The 18,345-nt window shown below is 41.5% G+C and overlaps 1 protein-coding gene across 3 annotated transcripts in view; it reads right to left on the bottom strand.

Annotated features, from left to right (window-relative positions):
• The window catches only part of LOC139260389 (TBC1 domain family member 12-like), a 154,702-nt gene that overhangs the window by 24,371 nt on the left and 111,986 nt on the right, over nt 1-18,345 (bottom strand). For all 3 annotated transcript variants that reach the window (XM_070876956.1, XM_070876959.1, XM_070876957.1), the window contains one exon: nt 15,229-15,344. In XM_070876956.1, coding sequence (XP_070733057.1) covers nt 15,229-15,344 — 116 coding nt within the window. The remainder of the gene's footprint in view (nt 1-15,228; nt 15,345-18,345) is intronic.

Genomic DNA, 18,345 nt, shown 5'->3' with positions numbered 1-18,345 from the left:
CCCAATGGATTGGGGGCGCAGCCAAGTCCCGGCGCTGAAAACAGTGCTGGGACCTCTGCACATGCACGCTAGAGTCTGCGCGCATGTGCAGTAGCTCCTGGCAGGCCGTTTCTGCAAACGCGCGCTGCAGGCTGTGTGGGAGGGGCCCGAAGCACGCCGTCCCAAGCCCTGGCCGAATGGTCTCCCTCATCGGTGCCCGCTGTGTTCCCCAAGGTAGGAATTCTATTTTTTATTTACCGATTGATTTTGGTGCTTTAGGTGCAGGGGTTCCTTCTATTTTATTTGTTAATTAATTGCTTATTACTTTTTGTGCTTTGTTTGGTGCTTGGTGGTGCTTTAACTGTAGTTACTTGCGCCGATTCATTTACTGTAAGGAAGGTTTTTCTGTGCGGACAGAAGTGGCAACATACGCTGGCCTAAGTTAGTTTGGAGCAACTATTTGCTGGCCAAATGCCTAAAACCGGGGTAAGTGGCTGGGAACGCCCCCTTTTGGAAAAAAAACCCAAAAAAACCTAACTAACTCACTTCCACTGGCGCAAATTAAATAGCCAGAATTGCAACTAAAAAGATAGTCCAGAAAAATCAAGTTGCTCCAAAAAAAAAGCTACTCCTGGGGAAACTTGGGCCGAATGTCTTGCACAAAGGGGCTGTTGGGCTGCACATAGATAACGAGACTGGGCAGGACTTGATAGTGATATTTTCCAGCTTCTTAGCCAATGAAATCAGCCATTGGCAGCTTTAAAAAAATGATTTATTGGGATGTGGGCAGCATTGGCAAGGCTGGCATTTATTGGCCATTCCTAGTTTCCCTCGGACAGGTGGTGGTGCAGGGCCTACTTGAAAACTGCTGCTGTCTGTCTGGTGAAGGTGCTTCCACAGTGCTGTTCTAGGATTTTGACCCAGCAACCATGAACAAATATGTCCAAGTCAGAATAATGGGACTAAAGGCGGACAAGTCCCCTGGACCCGATGGCTTACATCCTAGGGTCTTAAAAGAAGTGGCTGCGGAGATAGTGGATGCATTGGTTGTAATCTACCAAAATTCTCTGGATTCTGGGCTGTCCCAGCGGATTGGAAAACTGCAAATGTAACGCCCCTATTTAAAAAAGGAGGTAGACAAAAAGCAGGAAACTATAGAGGTTGGGAAAATGCTGGAGTCCATTATTAACGAAGCAGTAGCAGGATATTTGGAAAAGCATAATTCAATCAAGCAGAGTCAGTCTGGTTTTATGAAAGGGAAATCATGTTTGACAAATTTGCTGGAGTTTTTTGAGGACGTATCGAGCAGGGTAGATAAGGGGGGACCAGTGGATGTGGTATATTTGGATTTCCAGAGGCATTCGATAAGGTGCCACATAAAAGGTTATTGCACAAGGTAAAAGTTTACGGGGTTGGGGGTAATATATTAGCATGGATAGAGGATTGGCTAATTAACAGAAAACAGAGAGTTGGGATAAATGGGTCATTTTCCAGTTGACAAATAGCAACTAGTGGGGTGCCGCAAGGATTGGTGCTGGGGCCTCAACTATTTACAATCTATATTAAAGACTTGGATGAAGGGACACAGAGTGTAATGTTGCCAAGTTTGCTGATGATACAAAGATAGGTGAGGAAAGCAAATTGCGAGGACACAAAAAATCTGCAAAGGGATATATAGACAGGCTATGTGAGTGGGCAAAAATTTGGCACATGGCATATTGGGCCCAAGTTTCCACATGATTTGCGCCTGATTTTTAGGAGCAACTGGTGGAGAACGGACTATCTTAGAAAACCACATTTTTTTTCCTGCAGTTCTAGTCAGGTAGAACAGTTCCACTTTGGAACAGAATTTTTTCTTCAAAAGGGGGCGTGTCCGGCCACTGACGCCTGATTTGAAAGTTTCCACAGTGAAAACGTACTCCAAACTAACTTAGAATGGAGCAAGTGAAGATTTTTGTAGAACTAAAAAAACCTGTTCTACACATTAAAAAAATCAGGCGCAGGTTACAAATTAGGCGTCCAGAACGAGGTGGGGGGGGGGGGGGGGGGGAGGGAAGTCATTAAATTCTATAATAAATCCTTATTTATACTTCTACAAATATTATACAAATAAATCCAACCTGAATAAACATTTAGAAGCAAAGAAAAGATTAAATAAACCATCTTCCTACCTGTGTGAAAGTGCTTCAGCCAGGGAGAATTCTGCAGCAAGCCTCACAAAATGAGGCAGCCGTTCCCGAACGCGGGGGGGTGGGGGGGGAGGGAAGAAGGAAGCCGTTCCAGACGGCCGGGCGGGGATCGATCGACCGACCGAACGCGGGGGGGGGGGGGGGGGGGGGGGGGGGGCGGAGGAGACAGAAGGCTGCAGGAAGCCTCAGAAATTGAGGAGCCATTTCCCGACGGCAAAAGGGGGAGGTCGTCGGGAAATGGCTGCCTCAACTTTGAGGCTTCCTGCACCCTTCTCAGTGCTGACGGCAATGTGCTTTTATTAAAAAATGTTCAAAAACTAAACAGCTACAAAGAACTACAAAAATGGCCGAGTGCCAATGTTTCCTTCACACTGCGCGTGCGCGAACGCTCCAACGCGCACGCGCAGCGTTGCTGGCAGGAAAAAAACTAATTTAAATAGTACCCGCCCCCTCCCACTTACAAAATCGGCGCGAGTGTAGGCTCCGCCCCCCCTGGGCGCCGCACCAAGCAGACAAGGAGCTGCAGGGCGCTCCAGAATCGCGAGTTTTTTTTCCGGCGCCGTTTTAGGCGAGAAAAACGGGCGCCCAGCTCGGAGGGGCGCCCGTTTTTTATCGTATGGAAACTTGGGCCCATAATGTGGGAAAATGTGAGGTTATCCACTTTGGCAGAAAAAATAGAAAAGCAAATTATTTAAATGGAGAAAAATTGCAAAGTGTTGCAGTGCAAAGGGACCTGGGGGTCCTTGTAATATGAAACACAAAAAGTGAGTATACAGGTACAGCAAGTAATCAGGAAGGCAAATGGAATGCTGGCCTTTATTGCAAGGGGGATGGAGTATAAAAGCAGAGAAGTCCTGCTACAACTGTACAGGGTATTGGTGAGGTCACACCTGGAGTACTGCGTACAGTTTTAGTCTCCGTATTTAAGGAAGGATATATTTGCATTGGAGGCTGTTCAGAGAAGGTTCACTAGGTTGATTCCGGAGATGAGGAGGTTGACTTATGAAGATAGGTTGAATAGGTTGGGCCTATACTCAGTGGAGTTCAGAAGAATGAGAGGTGATCATATCAACATATAAGATCATGAGGGGGCTCGACAAGGTGGATGCAGAGAGGATATTTCCACTCATGCGGGAAACTAAAACTAGGGGACATAGTCTTAGAATAAGGGACCACCCATTTAACACTGAGATGAGGAGGAATTTCATCTCGGAGGGCTGTAAATCTGTGGAATCCTCTGCCCCAGAGAGCTGTAGAAGCTGGGTCATTGAATATATTATTTAAGGCGGAAATAGACAGATTTGTGTGTGATAAGGGAATAAAGGGTTATGGGGAGCAGGCAGGGAAGTGGAGCTGAGTCCATGATCAGATCAGCCATGATCTTATTGAATGGCCGAGCAGGCTCGAGGGGTCAGGTGGCCGACTCCTGCTCCTATTTCTTATGCTTTTAACTGAACTGTGCCGGTGCTTGTGCTCCATACGAGCCTCCTCCCACCCTACTTCATCTCACGGTATCTGCATATCCTTCTATTCCTTTCTCTCTCATGCTTACCTAGCTTCCCCTTAAGTGCATCAATACTATTCACCTCAATTGCTCCATGTGGTAGCAAGTTTTACGTTCTTACCACTGAGTAAAGAAGTTCCTCCTGAATTCTTTATTGGAATTAATGGTGACAATCATATCTATGACTAGTTTTGGTCTCCAGAGTAGATACATCTTGTGATATATAACAATAATAGAATTCCACACCAGATAATTTTACATTATTTTCTAAAGAAATCAATTGGTTTCACATAAATGCACCTGTTCACAATGCCCCAAATTCCTTTGTTTAAAGCTGCTCTGCCTCAATTTGTTACCCTGTAAAAAAATATATAAAAATGCATAGCACGACTTACTGACTTCTAAATGACATATATATTTAGCTTCTTTCATCTGGTGCTTGAATACTGGCATTTTCCCATGTTTGAGACTTTTCAAATATGGAGCACATGCTCAATCAATCTTTGTGAAGTGCATTACAAAGGTAATGCAGATGTTTTTAAATATGTCTCAGTTAAAAAACGATTACTTTTGTAGTACACTTCATGAAAAAATTGAAAGTCTGTATATACCCAGGTATGTGCTACCTCAATGTCGTGTGTGGGGGGGGGGGGGGGGTTTGGTGGGGTGTGGGGGCGTGAGTGGAGCTTTAAAGCTCTGCAGCTAGACAAAAATAGAATTTATATTGTCCGTCATTGCACCATCCACTGACTTTGTTTTGCAGCATACTACATCTTCAACCCTCTTTCTTGCATCATTACTTTACCTCCTTAAACTGTGCTTTTCTCATTTAATTTTTGTTCTGTTATATTGTGTTGAACTCTAAACTGCTTTTACATTGCACGTAAAAGCCACCAGCGTCCTGGCAAGCAGGTCTTGCACAGCCAATATAGCAATCCCAGAATAAACTTGCCAGATTCACTAAGGCCTGCTGCTTCAGCACATCTCCCTAGCAACTGGCCTTAGCAAACCCAGTGAGCCCAGTCGGAGATTGTTGCTGCTGCGTCGAGTAGGCGGCCCTAGCGCCCCAATAAACATTAACCAGCTTATCACAAACCGGACCAGCAAATTGGAACGGTCCCATTGCATTTTGGAGGTCATGAATTTAAATCGGGTTCTGAAATTAAAAATCCACGCAGGATGATTACTGGACAAACAAAACACTTTGAGGATGTACAGCTTTATTAAAGAACAAAATTAATATTGCTAGTTAAAAATTACATTTGTCAAGAACAACTCAGAATTCAAAAAAACTTTTTGCATTCTTCCACGAATACCCAAAATCCAATTACAACCATCTTCTCCTGTACCTGCAGATAATTAAAAAGTATAATAACCTTCATCAAACGATTGTTAAACTGTAAAAAGATACCTAATGAAATTATTGAAGGTTACAAAAAATCCTATGGTGAAGTTAGCATCGAGATAAAGATGCAAAATAACCCCTTAAAATGTTTTCGAAAAAATGGTGCAGTGAAGATTAATCTGCTTCCACAAAAGAGCTGTTCTTGTATGGATGTCATAAGCGTTGACAGCAGAATGGAAAATTCAGGAGTACACGTGCCAAGGTTTAACAATAATACATTGAGATTTGCTAGTTTGTTGCATGAGGTAACGAAAAAGAAAGCAGTGCTCCATCTGTCCGCTTTACCCGAGCTGGAGCAATGGATGACACCTCCAGGAGGTCATACAACAAGTACCCAGGTGTTTGCCAGTGGTAGTACTTTTGTCTCGAGTTGGAAGGTTGTGGGTTCAAGTTCCTCTCCAGAGATTGGGGTGCAAACATCTAGGATGACACTCCAGTGTAGTACTGAGGAAGTCATCATCATCATAGGCAGTCCCTCAAAATGAGGATGACTTGCTTCCACGCCGAAAAGGGGATGAGTTCACAGGTGTTTCAATGAAGGACCTAATGCACCAGATTGCGAACTACATCTTGAAGGGTGGGAGATGCCTGTGCGTGGATTTTTTTTTTAACATGTGGTGGCCGTTGCACACCAGCCACCACACGGGCTTGGCAGAGCGAGGTCTTGGTCCAGTGGCAAGGATTGATCAAGACGACTGGAGACCAGCTCTACTGCACGGACCTAGTGTGCGCACATATCGCAGTGTGGGCTGGGCCCGTGCTGCCAACTGAGGAAGTGCTGCACTGTCGGATGAGGCGTTAAACTGAGGCCCCCTCAGGCAGATGCAAAAGATTCCACGGCACTATTTTGAAGATGATCCGTTATCCCTGGCGTCCTGGCCAATATTTACTCTCATAACCAACATCACTAAAAACAGATTATCTGGTCATTATCACATTGCTTTTGTGAAACTTTACTGTGCGCAAATTGGCTGCTGTATTTCCTACATTACAACAGAGAATACATTTCTAAAGTACTGTACTTCATTGGCTGTAAAGTCTTTGGACTGGGGTCATCAATGGCAAGTTTTAAAAAATGTTTGTGGTGAGATCAAAAATATATTTAAAGGCATATTTAAAACACAGTTTCAAGAGATCCAGAAACAGAACATACTGGATACATTATGAACTGAACACGTTGGATTAAGTAGGGAATGACTGTTCCACATGGTAGTTCCACTGGTGTTTTACAATGAAGAAAGCTGTAAATACTTTGGAGCACTCTTGTAATAGTTCTAGGCAACTGTAGCCTCATTAGAGATGCAAATTGAAAACCAGTGTGCATTGTATCTGTGGGTGAATGTTGGGAGGCTTGTGAATGTCTGGAATAAGCTGGCCAGTTTGCCCATTAATTACAGGCCCAACGTGTGCTGAATTCAATCTTGTTGGGGAGGCCTCAAAATGGAACACAGGGATGTGCAGCAGTTGACTAGGTGGGAATCATGAGGTTTGAGCGTGGGGGAGGGGGGGATCTGGAGTGCAGGGTGTTCAGAGACAGAGTGCATTGTACTGTTTGCTGCCGGGGGGGGGGGGGAAAAGAGAGAAAAGAGAAGGGCGGAGGGGGGCAAAGAGAGGATTGCTTAGGCACGATTATGGGTAAGCTTGGGATTTAAAAAAAATCTGTTGTGATAAAATTATTTGGCAGGTACGTAGTAGGGTGGGAGAGACTATTTGTCATGACGTCCATATAAAGATCATTTTTTCCTATTTCCAAATCCCATAATAACCCCTATCTCATACATCGATATATGATCCTAGCTTACAAGGAGTGTACAGCTGAAGTAGAAGGGATACGATCTGGACCAATAAAGTAGATTTATTAAATTATGTATTTTAGTAATTAATGTGAAGTAATTATCAAAATAGAACACGTGGTACATAATCAAGGGTGCCTATTAGCAAGGACACAATGAGTTGGGTATTATTGTTGGTTATTAACTCAGAGCAGCCTGTCTGTGTAAACCTGTTAATAAGGTTAATGAAGTACTGTGATGCATCTCAATGTTATTTAGTTAATCTTGTAAATATCTTTATTGAGGTCATAAGTAGAATACTGTGTGTAGTTTTGCGCTCCCTGTTGTCAAAACGACCATGCACTGGAGGGGTCTCAGAGAAGGATAGAGAGGGTGAATCCATGACTTAGGGATAGCTGCAAAATTAGGAGGAAAAATATGTAATGCTCTAAAGCCTTTCTTTGGAGGAAATATGATTTGGGGCATAATTCTTTAAGATGAGAACCGATAATAGAGATACAGGTGGGCTACCTGACTTATATCGTGGATGCAAGACTAGGGGCAACTACAGGTTGGATCTCTGTGGTCTGGCACCCTCGGGACCTGACCGGTGCCTAGCCTAGGTTTACCCATCGACAGCGCCCAGGCTCCTGTGTATGCGCGCGTGTGTTGGCAGCCTGTGGGCAGCTCCCTCAGCACCCACTGGGCAGCTCCCTCAGCACCCGCGCACACACTGACTGACTGCCACTCCTAGCGGTGGTTAACATGCTGGTTTGGTCCTTTTTAAAAAAAAAACCTCCTCTCCCTCAGGCCCAACTAATGCCGAACCACAGATGTTTTCAGACCAGAGTGTCCCGAACCAGAGGGGTCCCAACTTGTAGTATAAAACCAAAAAGCCTCAATGCAAGAATTGAGACGAGAGAATTTTTACCCCAGGGACATGTGGATATGTGGAATAACTGCAAATCAAATGGTGATAGAGTATTCAAACAGGCTCATTTAGACAGGTTTTGAAAATTCACAGACCCCCAAGTCAAAGCTACTACGTGCTGCTCAGCATGTTGCATTAACTCATCAATCAACTTGACATTTTCGGACCTTGGGTAGCGAGCCAAAAAAACGTTAAAAGACTTTCAATTGAGCCAATAAAGTCAAAGAAGGCGAGTTCTTTTCTGTAAATTGATCCAGGTATAAAGTACAGCCAGTTTGACCATGTGTCTCAGTAAGACAAAGAAACTGGCAATCAGCCAGCAGTTTGTTGCTCTCTGCCGAGATTAAAAAGTTAAAACTACCATCGGAGTTCGTATTTCATTGGAAATTAAGAGATCTAACAATTTTGGAGCTGCGAACAGGATCGCTGAGGAAAGAAACTGAATTTTGGACATCGGACCTACATTGAGGTAAGGACTCCTCTTTTTAAAAAAAAGTCCTCGGTCAAAAGTCTAAATTCGCCTCTCCTTCTACGCGATTCCGAAAGCCTCCGGTTTGCGAACCCTCCGGTTGGTAGTCGGCTCGAGGTCCCATAGACGTCTAAACTTCGGCGGTGTGTTAGTTAATTAATCACCGACCTATTGATCGGCTAGCAAGCCTACGACTCGAGACCCCAGTATAGAACCCAGTAAAGAAATGGCAGCAGGAGAAAAGGGCAAAGAATTGCCTACAACTGTTAAAGGTGGGCAGGCACCACCTCAAGTTTCGCTAGATTTAATTCTCGAACAGTTGAAAGAATACATAGAGCAACAATTCAACTTATCTAAAACCTGTATTAAGATCGAACAAAAGTACGGAACCTCCAAAGGACAATGGTCCTTGGACGAGATTAAAAGGGTCTGGGGAAAAACGACTCGTATGAAAAATAAAGAGCGAACTAGATGGTCCCTAGCGGTTATGGGCCAGATTCGAAAGCGGAATGAAATTATAATGCGTTCCCAACATGATCGAGAACTGACCAGTACAAAGGGTCAATTGCAAGCAGTTTGTGCACAGCTGCGACAGAAAAAGCTTGAACTTGAAAAGCTGGAAGCGGAAGTTAAAGATCTTAAAGGTGAAATTAAAGAATGGAAAAAATCATTAGGTCAAGAGACAGCAATAGGAAAAGGAAAATGTATTGATCAATTCCCAGGGTACCCATGTTTGGATAAATTAAAAGCACAAACCCGAAGACACGACCGAGGAATAGATACGGATTCTGAATCCTCCGACAATACAGTGTCGGAGGATGATGAAGAATTAGGGGTGCGCTTTGCCCCATTTAAAAAAAGACGAGTTGTAGTCAAATCAGAAGAGACTGCGGATGAGGGCAGAAAAAAAAAACAAAGAGAAGAGTGTACGAAAAATATTTAGTTCATGATCCGGCAGACCCAGAGAAAATTGATAAATGGTCCAAGGAACTGCCCAATCCAAAGAAAGGGGGAGTAAAAACGTGGGACCAATTGGACCGCTTAAGAAATATATATCAACTTCATCCCTGGGACGGAGTGCAAATTTTGACCATAATGGTGCCAAAAACACAGGGAAGAAAATTGCACGACAAGATAGATGAAGCTTTGGGGCAGAATGAGCAAGAATTAGACGCAGGATGGGAGGCGATTAAACACTGGCTGCAAGCCTTCAGTCCAGCTAAGACAGACTGGGGAAAAATTGCAGCTTGCCAACAGAAAGGAACAGAGGAGGTCCTGGAGTATGACGAGCAGTTTAGATGCACGTGGCTAGAACATTCGGGTATGAATAATACGGATGAGGAAATGGATGAACAAGCGTTTGGACCCCTGAAAGCAGCTTTTGTGGCAGGTCTAAAGCCAGAACTGTCCAAAATGCTTAAGGTAGTGTTACCGGACTGGGAAGGTAGAGGAACTACCTTTGCAGCATTGGTGGATCGATGTAACCAATTAGATCGGGATATGGGAGCTAAAGTCCGAGCTGTACAGGCTATGGGATAGAAATCCCAGGATTTCGATAAACAGTCATTAGGAAAATTACCCGGAAAATGTCATTATTGTGGGAAAAGTCACTGGGCCAAGACGTGCAGGGCAAAACAGAAAGGTCGTGGCTGGGGAAGAGGACGCAGCCAGGGATACAATTCAGCCAACAAACCAGGCTTGCCACAAGATAACGACCTCATAGAAGCATTTAAGTGACTGACAATACAACAGAAGGAGTTACTTGGGATAGCAAAAAACGATTAGAGCCCACCCTGGCCCCCCTCCTCGCACTAATACAACAAAGGGGAAATGGGCTATATATAACTGAGGGTGGGCGATAAGGATGTGGACTGTCTTTTAGACACAGGGGCGGAATTAACATGCTTACCCCAACAATATGGAGACGATATCCTGCTAGCTTCAAACACAGAAGAACAGCATGAACAAGATTTACGAGCTTTGCTGGATCACCTTCGGCTGAAAGGACATAAAGCTAGTATCAACAAAGCACAAATCACCAAGAAGGAACACCATGGCCCCAGGCACTACCAATAGTGCTATGTAGCATTAGGGCAACCCCGAACAGAACTACAGGTCTAAGCCCATTTGAAATTAAAACAGGAAGACCCATGTCGCTGCCAGGAACTATCGATTTACGGAAAGCTGATGTTCACTTAATGAGTGACACTTTGTTATCATACTGTCAGAACTTAACCAATGCTATTAGTTCTATTTCCCGACAGGTATTGGCAGCTTGGGGTAATCCACCCGAAGGAGGACACGACATCATCCCGGGAGTCTGGGTGTATGTGAAAAAGTTGCATAAAGAACCTTTGGGTGCCAAGTGGGAGGGACCTTATCAAGTGTTATTGACCACCCAGGCAGCTGTTAAAGTCCAAGGAAAGAAAGCCTGGATCCACACTTCACACGTTAAACGAGCACCCGTAACTGAAGCTGAAATCTAATAAGGACAATTACTTTTTGCGAAAATGTATAAATTTACTGTATTATTGATTGTAGGTATTATAGGCATAGGCCTACTTCTTACTAGCCGACCCTCTGCACCAAAGGGAAATAGTAGGGTAGCAAGGGAATTACATGTAAATACCTTTTTATATATGTCATACATTTATGCCAAACAAGGTAACATTTCTAGTTGTTGGGTGTGTGCGCATATTCCTATTCACTCAAAGGGAGGGATTCCCTTGAGGCCAGTTCCCTTGAATATCTCGGAAATGGCTGAGTGGATAATAAAACAGGCAATGCGTTTCAGAATACGGAAAACTGGGCATGTAAATGGAAGTCAGCAGGTTACAATCTGACTACCTTTGAAGGGGGGATACCAACCGTGGTACAATAATTCCAAACGGCCCCCATTTTTTATCATCACTAATACAACGGGAATAGGAAGACCGGGGGAATCGGTCTGTCTGATTAGAAACATTAAAGGAGGCCAAAATATGGGGTATAGTAACTGCTCCCGGAATTATAATATAATCAAGCCACGGAACCGTCCAAACTGGGCCGATGTGAGAATTTTTAACGTAACAGGGATTCTGAATAAAACAGATGGAAAAGCCTGGACAGGCCCCGGAGTGTTGCTGACAAAGAAACAGCTAACATTCATTGCATATAATGGCACCTATTGGGTGTGTGGCCACAAGGCCTACCCTTGGCTGCCCCAGAATTGGACGGGATCCTGCTATTTAGCCTACATTGTGCCTTATATGTATCATATAAAGTCACTGTCGGAACATTTACACCGTCCCAAGAGAGCTATCACAGAAACAGAGAGGTTCTTTGCCATCCTGATCCCTGGGTATGGGTCCGCCAAACTGGCAAGGGAATCCATTAACATGGCATCTGTTGTGGAACGGGTAGCCAATGATACCTCAGAGGCCCTAGTTAAAATCAATGCAGAAATGGTAGCAATCCACACAGTAGCCCTACAGAATAGACTGGCCCTTGATTACATCCTGGCTGAAAAGGGAGGTACTTGCGCCCTACTCGGAACTGAGTGTTGCACAGATATCCCAGATAGCTCCGAAGAAATTACCCACTTAGCGGAGCATATCCAAAAGGAGGTAGAAAAACTTAAGCAACCCCCATCATTCACTTTGTGGAGTGGAGCCACTGAATGGCTAGGTTCAATAGGAACTTCATTGGTGGAAGGTTTAATTCTATTTGTTGTAATTATTTTACTTTTATATTGTTTGTTTATGTTGATTAAATGTTGTTGCGACCAGGCGGCTGGAGCTGCTGTCCCGCAGGTGAGACACCTTGCAGGTCCCAGCAGACCGTCTGTACGTGGCACAGGGGTATGTTATGCTTAAGGAAAGGTGGTTTACTAGTTGAATTAAGATATTGATTTGGATTAAATTGGAATAAGGTTAATTAACCTATTAAAACCAGACTTCCATTGTGGCCACAATGGAACTCGGGTTGGTGTAAATTTGTGTGGAAGCTACTAGTCCGGACATGTGGCGAAACACATCAACAAATTTTAGAAGGAAACTCTTAACATGTATGAAATTATTTTGTAGAATGTTTAACCAGTGATACCTGAAGTTTTATGATTCAGTTTGTGAAAGAATCAAAGGGGGGATTGATAGAGTATTCAAACAGGCTCATTTAGACAGGCTTTGAAAATTCACAGACCCCCAAGTCAAAGCTACTACGTGCTGCTCAGCATGTTGCATTAACTCATCAATCAACTTGACATTTTCGGACCTTGGGTAGCGAGCCAATAAAACGTTAAAAGACTTTCAATTGAGCCAATAAGGTCAAAGGCGGCGAGTTCTTTTCTGTAAATTGATCCAGGTATAAAGTACAGCCATTTTGACCATGTGTCTCAGTAAGACAAAGAAACTGGCAATCAGCCAGCAGTTTGTTGCTCTCTGCCGAGATTAAAAAGTTAAAACTACCATCGGAGTTCGTATTTCATTGGAAATTAAGAGATCTAACAAATGGAAAGTTAATGCTACATTGAATATTTGATTAGGAATGGGGTTTCAGTTGATTACCTTCAGCGGACAGGGAAACATTTGCTGAATTGTCCATCAAGGAGCAGGTCTGATGAGCCTAATGGACTTTCTGTATTCCATGCTTAATGTTAATACCCCCAAGTTAAGACTATCCTGCCTATGCATGTCACTGTAGATAGTCAAAGGTATTCAACCAGCCTGTGTTGAAACATTCAAGCTGCACGGGCAGAGCTGTTTTTCCTGTCCTAGATGACATAAAAGTGCAAATATTAATTGAGAATCTAAGGCTCTAAGGTTCCAATACCGTAAGCTATCAGACTACCTGATACAGTATGTAATTCACTTGGACCCCATTGCATACAATGAGACTTACTACGATAACCTTATTGCAGAGCTCTAGCCAGACCCAAAGCGCAACCAATTTTGGGCTTGGGAAAGACTTACATGCACCAATAAGACTAGAGCTGGATGTATTTTGTAATGGAAGCAGATCTGGATTTTCAGAAATTCAGTGGATGAAGCAACAGACAAATGTACTGGACACCGTACGCATGTGTGGTAATAAAAGCAAATCTGAACATACAGCCTAGACAATTTTTAAACTATGATCTTATCTCTTTTTCCTGCCCTTTTGAAAGCCCCATGCCACAGAACAGGATGACTTAAGTGACAGATGGCTAATCCATGAGTTGACATTCATGCAACATTACACTTTCTCTCTCTCTCTGATGAAAATCTCCAATCAATTCAACAAAGGAGCATTTTTATCCTTTGTGCCAAAAGACATTGGGCTTCGAAAGGGACAAGAAACCAAGTCTTATTGGCTGATGGGATTGTGTATTAAACCCTCGAGACAGAATTATTAGTACAGCATGCCATTTTACTAATGTTTCCACACAGTGCATGCACAGGTTCAAGCTTTTTTATATAATTAAATTTGAATTTGCCTGTACTGTTAGTTAAGGTTTTTTAAAAATATTCCCCTCTCAATAGTTGTGCAAGAAGTGACCACGGCCTTTATAGTCTAGTATTCTGCATCTTAGGTTGCACAGCTCAGGGCTAACAATGACCCCCTTTAACAGCAAAGCTGTGCTCTAGCATTTTTATATCATCTTCCGTCACTCCGGAAGGTGGAAAATATCAAACACTGGACCCACTTTATGTTGACTAAAATTATCAAATTTATTTACAATTAAACAATTTACAGCAGCAAACATATTGTAGAAGTATTATACAGCACAATATAGAAACAATCCACAAGTTTCAGACTACCTTCAGTTAAAGCAATCAACACCAACAATTCAGTAAAGTCCCCCTTCATGAAAATATGGTAACATTGGTTTTTGTTAAGAGTTTCTTCCTTCTGACATGCTCAATGAAAAAGAACGAAGACAAACCAAGGGTATAGAACTCAAACACTTTTCTCTCTGAAGGCAGCATCAAGCTTGGTTAAACAAATAGTTAAAAGCTGTATTGCTTTATTACATACCCATAACATTTCTAAGTTTCAAATACATTATAGGAGCTGACCGCTTGAGATACTCGAAGAATATTTTTTATGATCCAATGGTACAACTTAAAAGTAGTCAAAACATTGGCAGGCTATTGGCACTCTGCAGACACTAGGATTTTAAACATGCTGTTATCAATGAGCGCCTTTATTTTATTTTAGTTAAGTCTTGATCAAAGAGAAACTGCCTATTCACCCAGACATTAAAGCAAACTGCTTCCATTCTATGGCTTAGAAATCCACTACAGCATGCATTTTGAGGGAGCCCTTTAAAAATATATGCTCAACCAAGACAGGGCTAAATTTCCTTATTAATCTATGGCACAATTTCCAAAACATGCTTGTATAGTGGGATAGTGCTTTGAGATGATTTATACAAATGGATGATATGATCGGTCAGATCATTTAACACGATGATCACTATAGGTGAAGATATTTAAGATTGAGCACTGTACAAAGATAGAAGGTGAAAGAACATTAGAGGAAGGTCTCAGAAGCTAAAAGAAAAAACTTTTAAGTCTTTCCAGAAATTAAGATTGTGCAGAGTTGTAAGGTGACAAGCCAGAGCATATCAAGTCTGCTAGGAATGAGGCTCTGCTTACTCGGTCGAAGGTGAGCGCAGTGTGTGAAAAAACAGAAATCCAAAAGGGATAGACATTAAAATGATGTGTTCCATAAAGTTAAATGACTAGTTAATGAAGCATGCTCTTATACATAACTTATCAAACAGAAAGAATCTGGTTAAAATGCCACAGACAAATTTTCATAGCATTGGTAAGTTTGAGATTTGCAAGAGTTGATGTCTTCTCCTACAAATATATTCCTGTTACAGAATTAGATGCTAAAATGGGCACTATGCATGGTAATTAGTGCAGTGTGTGACAACACTCAAGGAATACAAGACTGTAACCATCAGTGAATTGTACCAATCATCTTTGTAGACTGTATAAGAAACTTTACTTACGCTGGCCGATCCTCTAGGATCAGCGCTGTAGTAGACAGTGGCTCAAATTCAAGATTTCGTCGTCGCCCAGACTGGAGTGGGGTTTTGGTCATTCTGCCAGTTCGGGCTTCATATTCCTATTTTCAGCAGAAAGAACAAATCAACACATTGCAAATATACTTTTAACAATTTAATTCAAATTGATTCAGAGTCTTCTCCCCCCTTCAAACCAAAGGAAACAAAAAGGACAAGCCAATGGACGAGGGAAAAAACTGACCAATAGTTCAAAAGTCATTTCTGACAGTCAGTCAAAGAAAGTAAATGTTTCTGCAGTTCTGTTTTAAGACACCATATTTTCAGTAGCAGGACATAGTTACCATTTCATGATAAAACCTGTCCTCCAAATTACTTCTGCTATTCCAGATTATAAACTCAGATCGAATTCTAACTCACCAGTAGCCCTCAATTTTTTTGCAATAATTATGGCACATAATGTGTCCTTTGTTCAGGAGCACAACTGTAAGCCAGGCTTAATTCCATTGATTATAGCACAATTGCGTTTTGGATCATCACTAAGGCATGCCAAGTATAATGGTGCTTTCTTTGGGACATTTTAAACAGTTAACTCATTTTTTGTTGGTCGTTTTGGGCGATAATTCTAAAACAGGAAATAATCTCTATTCTATATGCTTCGTAAACTATTTTGCTCTCCAACAATTTTCTGTCATATTGCAACAACATACTAAGGTTAATCCTGTTAAATTACAATTAAGCAACTTTGAATTAAGTACTTTTTAAGCATTTTCACTTTGCTGTGTTATTTATGTTGCTTAATTCAAATTATTGACATTTAATTTTTTTTAATCACAAAATAATTTCAAATTATCAGGAGCAGACTACAATTGGATATATATGAGAATAAGGCAGTTCTTGCAGATTGGGGGTTTTGTTTCAACAGTCAAACTTAAAACTATATTTTTAAGCAAACTGCCCATAAAATATGGAAAGTTATGTGCGTTTTATTTTGCCATTTGGATAATCCTTGAACAGGTTACTTCTTTACTAATATCTGACTGCCCAATATAAATTTTAGTAAAATAAATCAGCAGGAAAAGTGGAAACACATAAACATACTCAATGGGAAAGGCATGCAAACATACTCTTAATGGAGGAAAAACACAAGCATACCCTTCCTGGGGAGAAGAGGAGGGAACAGAATGATTGGAGATTAGTAGAGAAATATATTGGAGACACATATTATATGTACTCATGTCAGTTTAACATTTTTTTTTAAATGAAAGGAATACTATAGGAAAGGCTTACAAAAGGATATTTAAAACATAAATCTCAAATTACATTGTTGCATTTGTTTAAAATAATCAAATTCCATGTCACATCAGAACAGCTGTAACCACGACCCATTCCTGTGCTCGACAGACATGTATGTGGTTTATTGCATGCCGTATCCATCAGCTGTAAAAAGTTAGAAAATATCGCCTTCTGGGAATGCAGACTACTCAAACCAAGGCTGCAATGCAAGTCATGGCTAGGTTCATTGCTGAAGTGGGAGAGTGCTAGATTCCATGTTTAGTGCTTGCACACAATTAGTGCAGGAAACAAGGTAATAGGTCCAAAAAGAAACCTGCTAATTGACACATTGAATTTTTGAAAATATTTTGGCTTTGGCTTTCTAAGAGTTTGCAGATACAGGACTTTTGAGGCTTGGTTTGAACTTATCTGGGCATCTCTTACCTGACCTTCTCTTCCCTTTAGAGCACAGTTTTAAGGTTATTATTAGTTTGGGGTTAGTGTTTCTTTTAGACAACATGGATGAGTGAGCCCCTCCAAGAATGCAATCTAGCTCAGCACATCTTTTAAGCATACTTGGATTGTCAGGATTTGCTGCCTCTTTTACATCAGCTGAGCCTGAGGTACCTCTTTGCCCCATGTGTAGTGGGTGACTTTTGCCCCAGTAATTCCAATGCGTGCATGATTCGTTTTATCACTGCCATTCTGTGGTATGTTTGCTCGGAATTTTTGCTTACATGCTGCACTACTTTTGTTAAACTGTTTGCATGGTCATTCCCAACTCATTTATAACATTTTAAAAGAAAGTAGCTGAAAATCCCAGTTTACATGTTTCACCCCACTTAATTTCTTACAGGTCCAAAAGTATAGCTCACAAACTATTTTGGAACCTTCCTCTGAGTATATTTCCTCAAAAAAATATTATGGTACATTTCTCAAACTCAGAAAATAGATGAAGTTTTAAGTCCTAAAAAATATCATGGCAGTTGTCAAGCAGAGACAATAATTTTCTGTAATTCAGCATCTCGAGTGTATTTGGGAAACTGAAGGACGTGGTTTGTTATGTGCCAACAAAATAAATGCACTATACGTATGTTTATTTATATAATGATCAAAAGAAGACACGTTCCTATATTAATAATATTCAGAACAAAAAATAAGTTTAGTTATTTTAGTCATTGTTTGGTCATGCAATAGGAAGCTGAATTTTTTAAATATAAAGCAATTTAAAATGGAGTCCTCTCTCTCCTTGCCCCCACACCCACAAGCATCAATCCAGCACATCATGCTGGCCCCAGGACAGGTGCAATTATGAGCCTACTCTATTTATCACTGTAAACAGTGACGCTAGTTTATGTAGATTCCAAAATGACATTGGCATTTTGTTTCATTGTGAACTAGAGCCAATTTGCAGATTTTTCCCACTCTCAATTGTGCTGTTTCTTTGGAGGCACAAAAGCAATATTAAAGGTGTTAACACTCAAAATATCAGAAGTAATACTTCTGCTCAAAATACTTGATTGATTACAGAATATCAAACCACTTTCATGTAATAGCGATACTGCATTGAAATAAGTTGCATAACTTGAATTGACCAATTGAAGCATCTCGGGGCATTTTCCACCAAAATACAAAAATGCTTTTCTGGTTAGTTTTACAAGATATACCAAAATAAATGTTACAATGATACACTGATCATAAACATAAATTAATGTCAAACTCTATCAAATATTGCAATCATGTAAACCCTTCTGAGAATTAATTGTCCAGCTGGCTGAAAGAAAAAATGCAGGGAATAGAATTGTCTCCGTATTCTGTCTTCCAACACAC

Source organism: Pristiophorus japonicus, chromosome 3 (assembly GCF_044704955.1).
Source record: "Pristiophorus japonicus isolate sPriJap1 chromosome 3, sPriJap1.hap1, whole genome shotgun sequence".
Lineage (NCBI taxonomy): Eukaryota > Metazoa > Chordata > Chondrichthyes > Pristiophoridae > Pristiophorus > Pristiophorus japonicus.
This window is presented reverse-complemented; position numbering and strand designations above follow the sequence as displayed.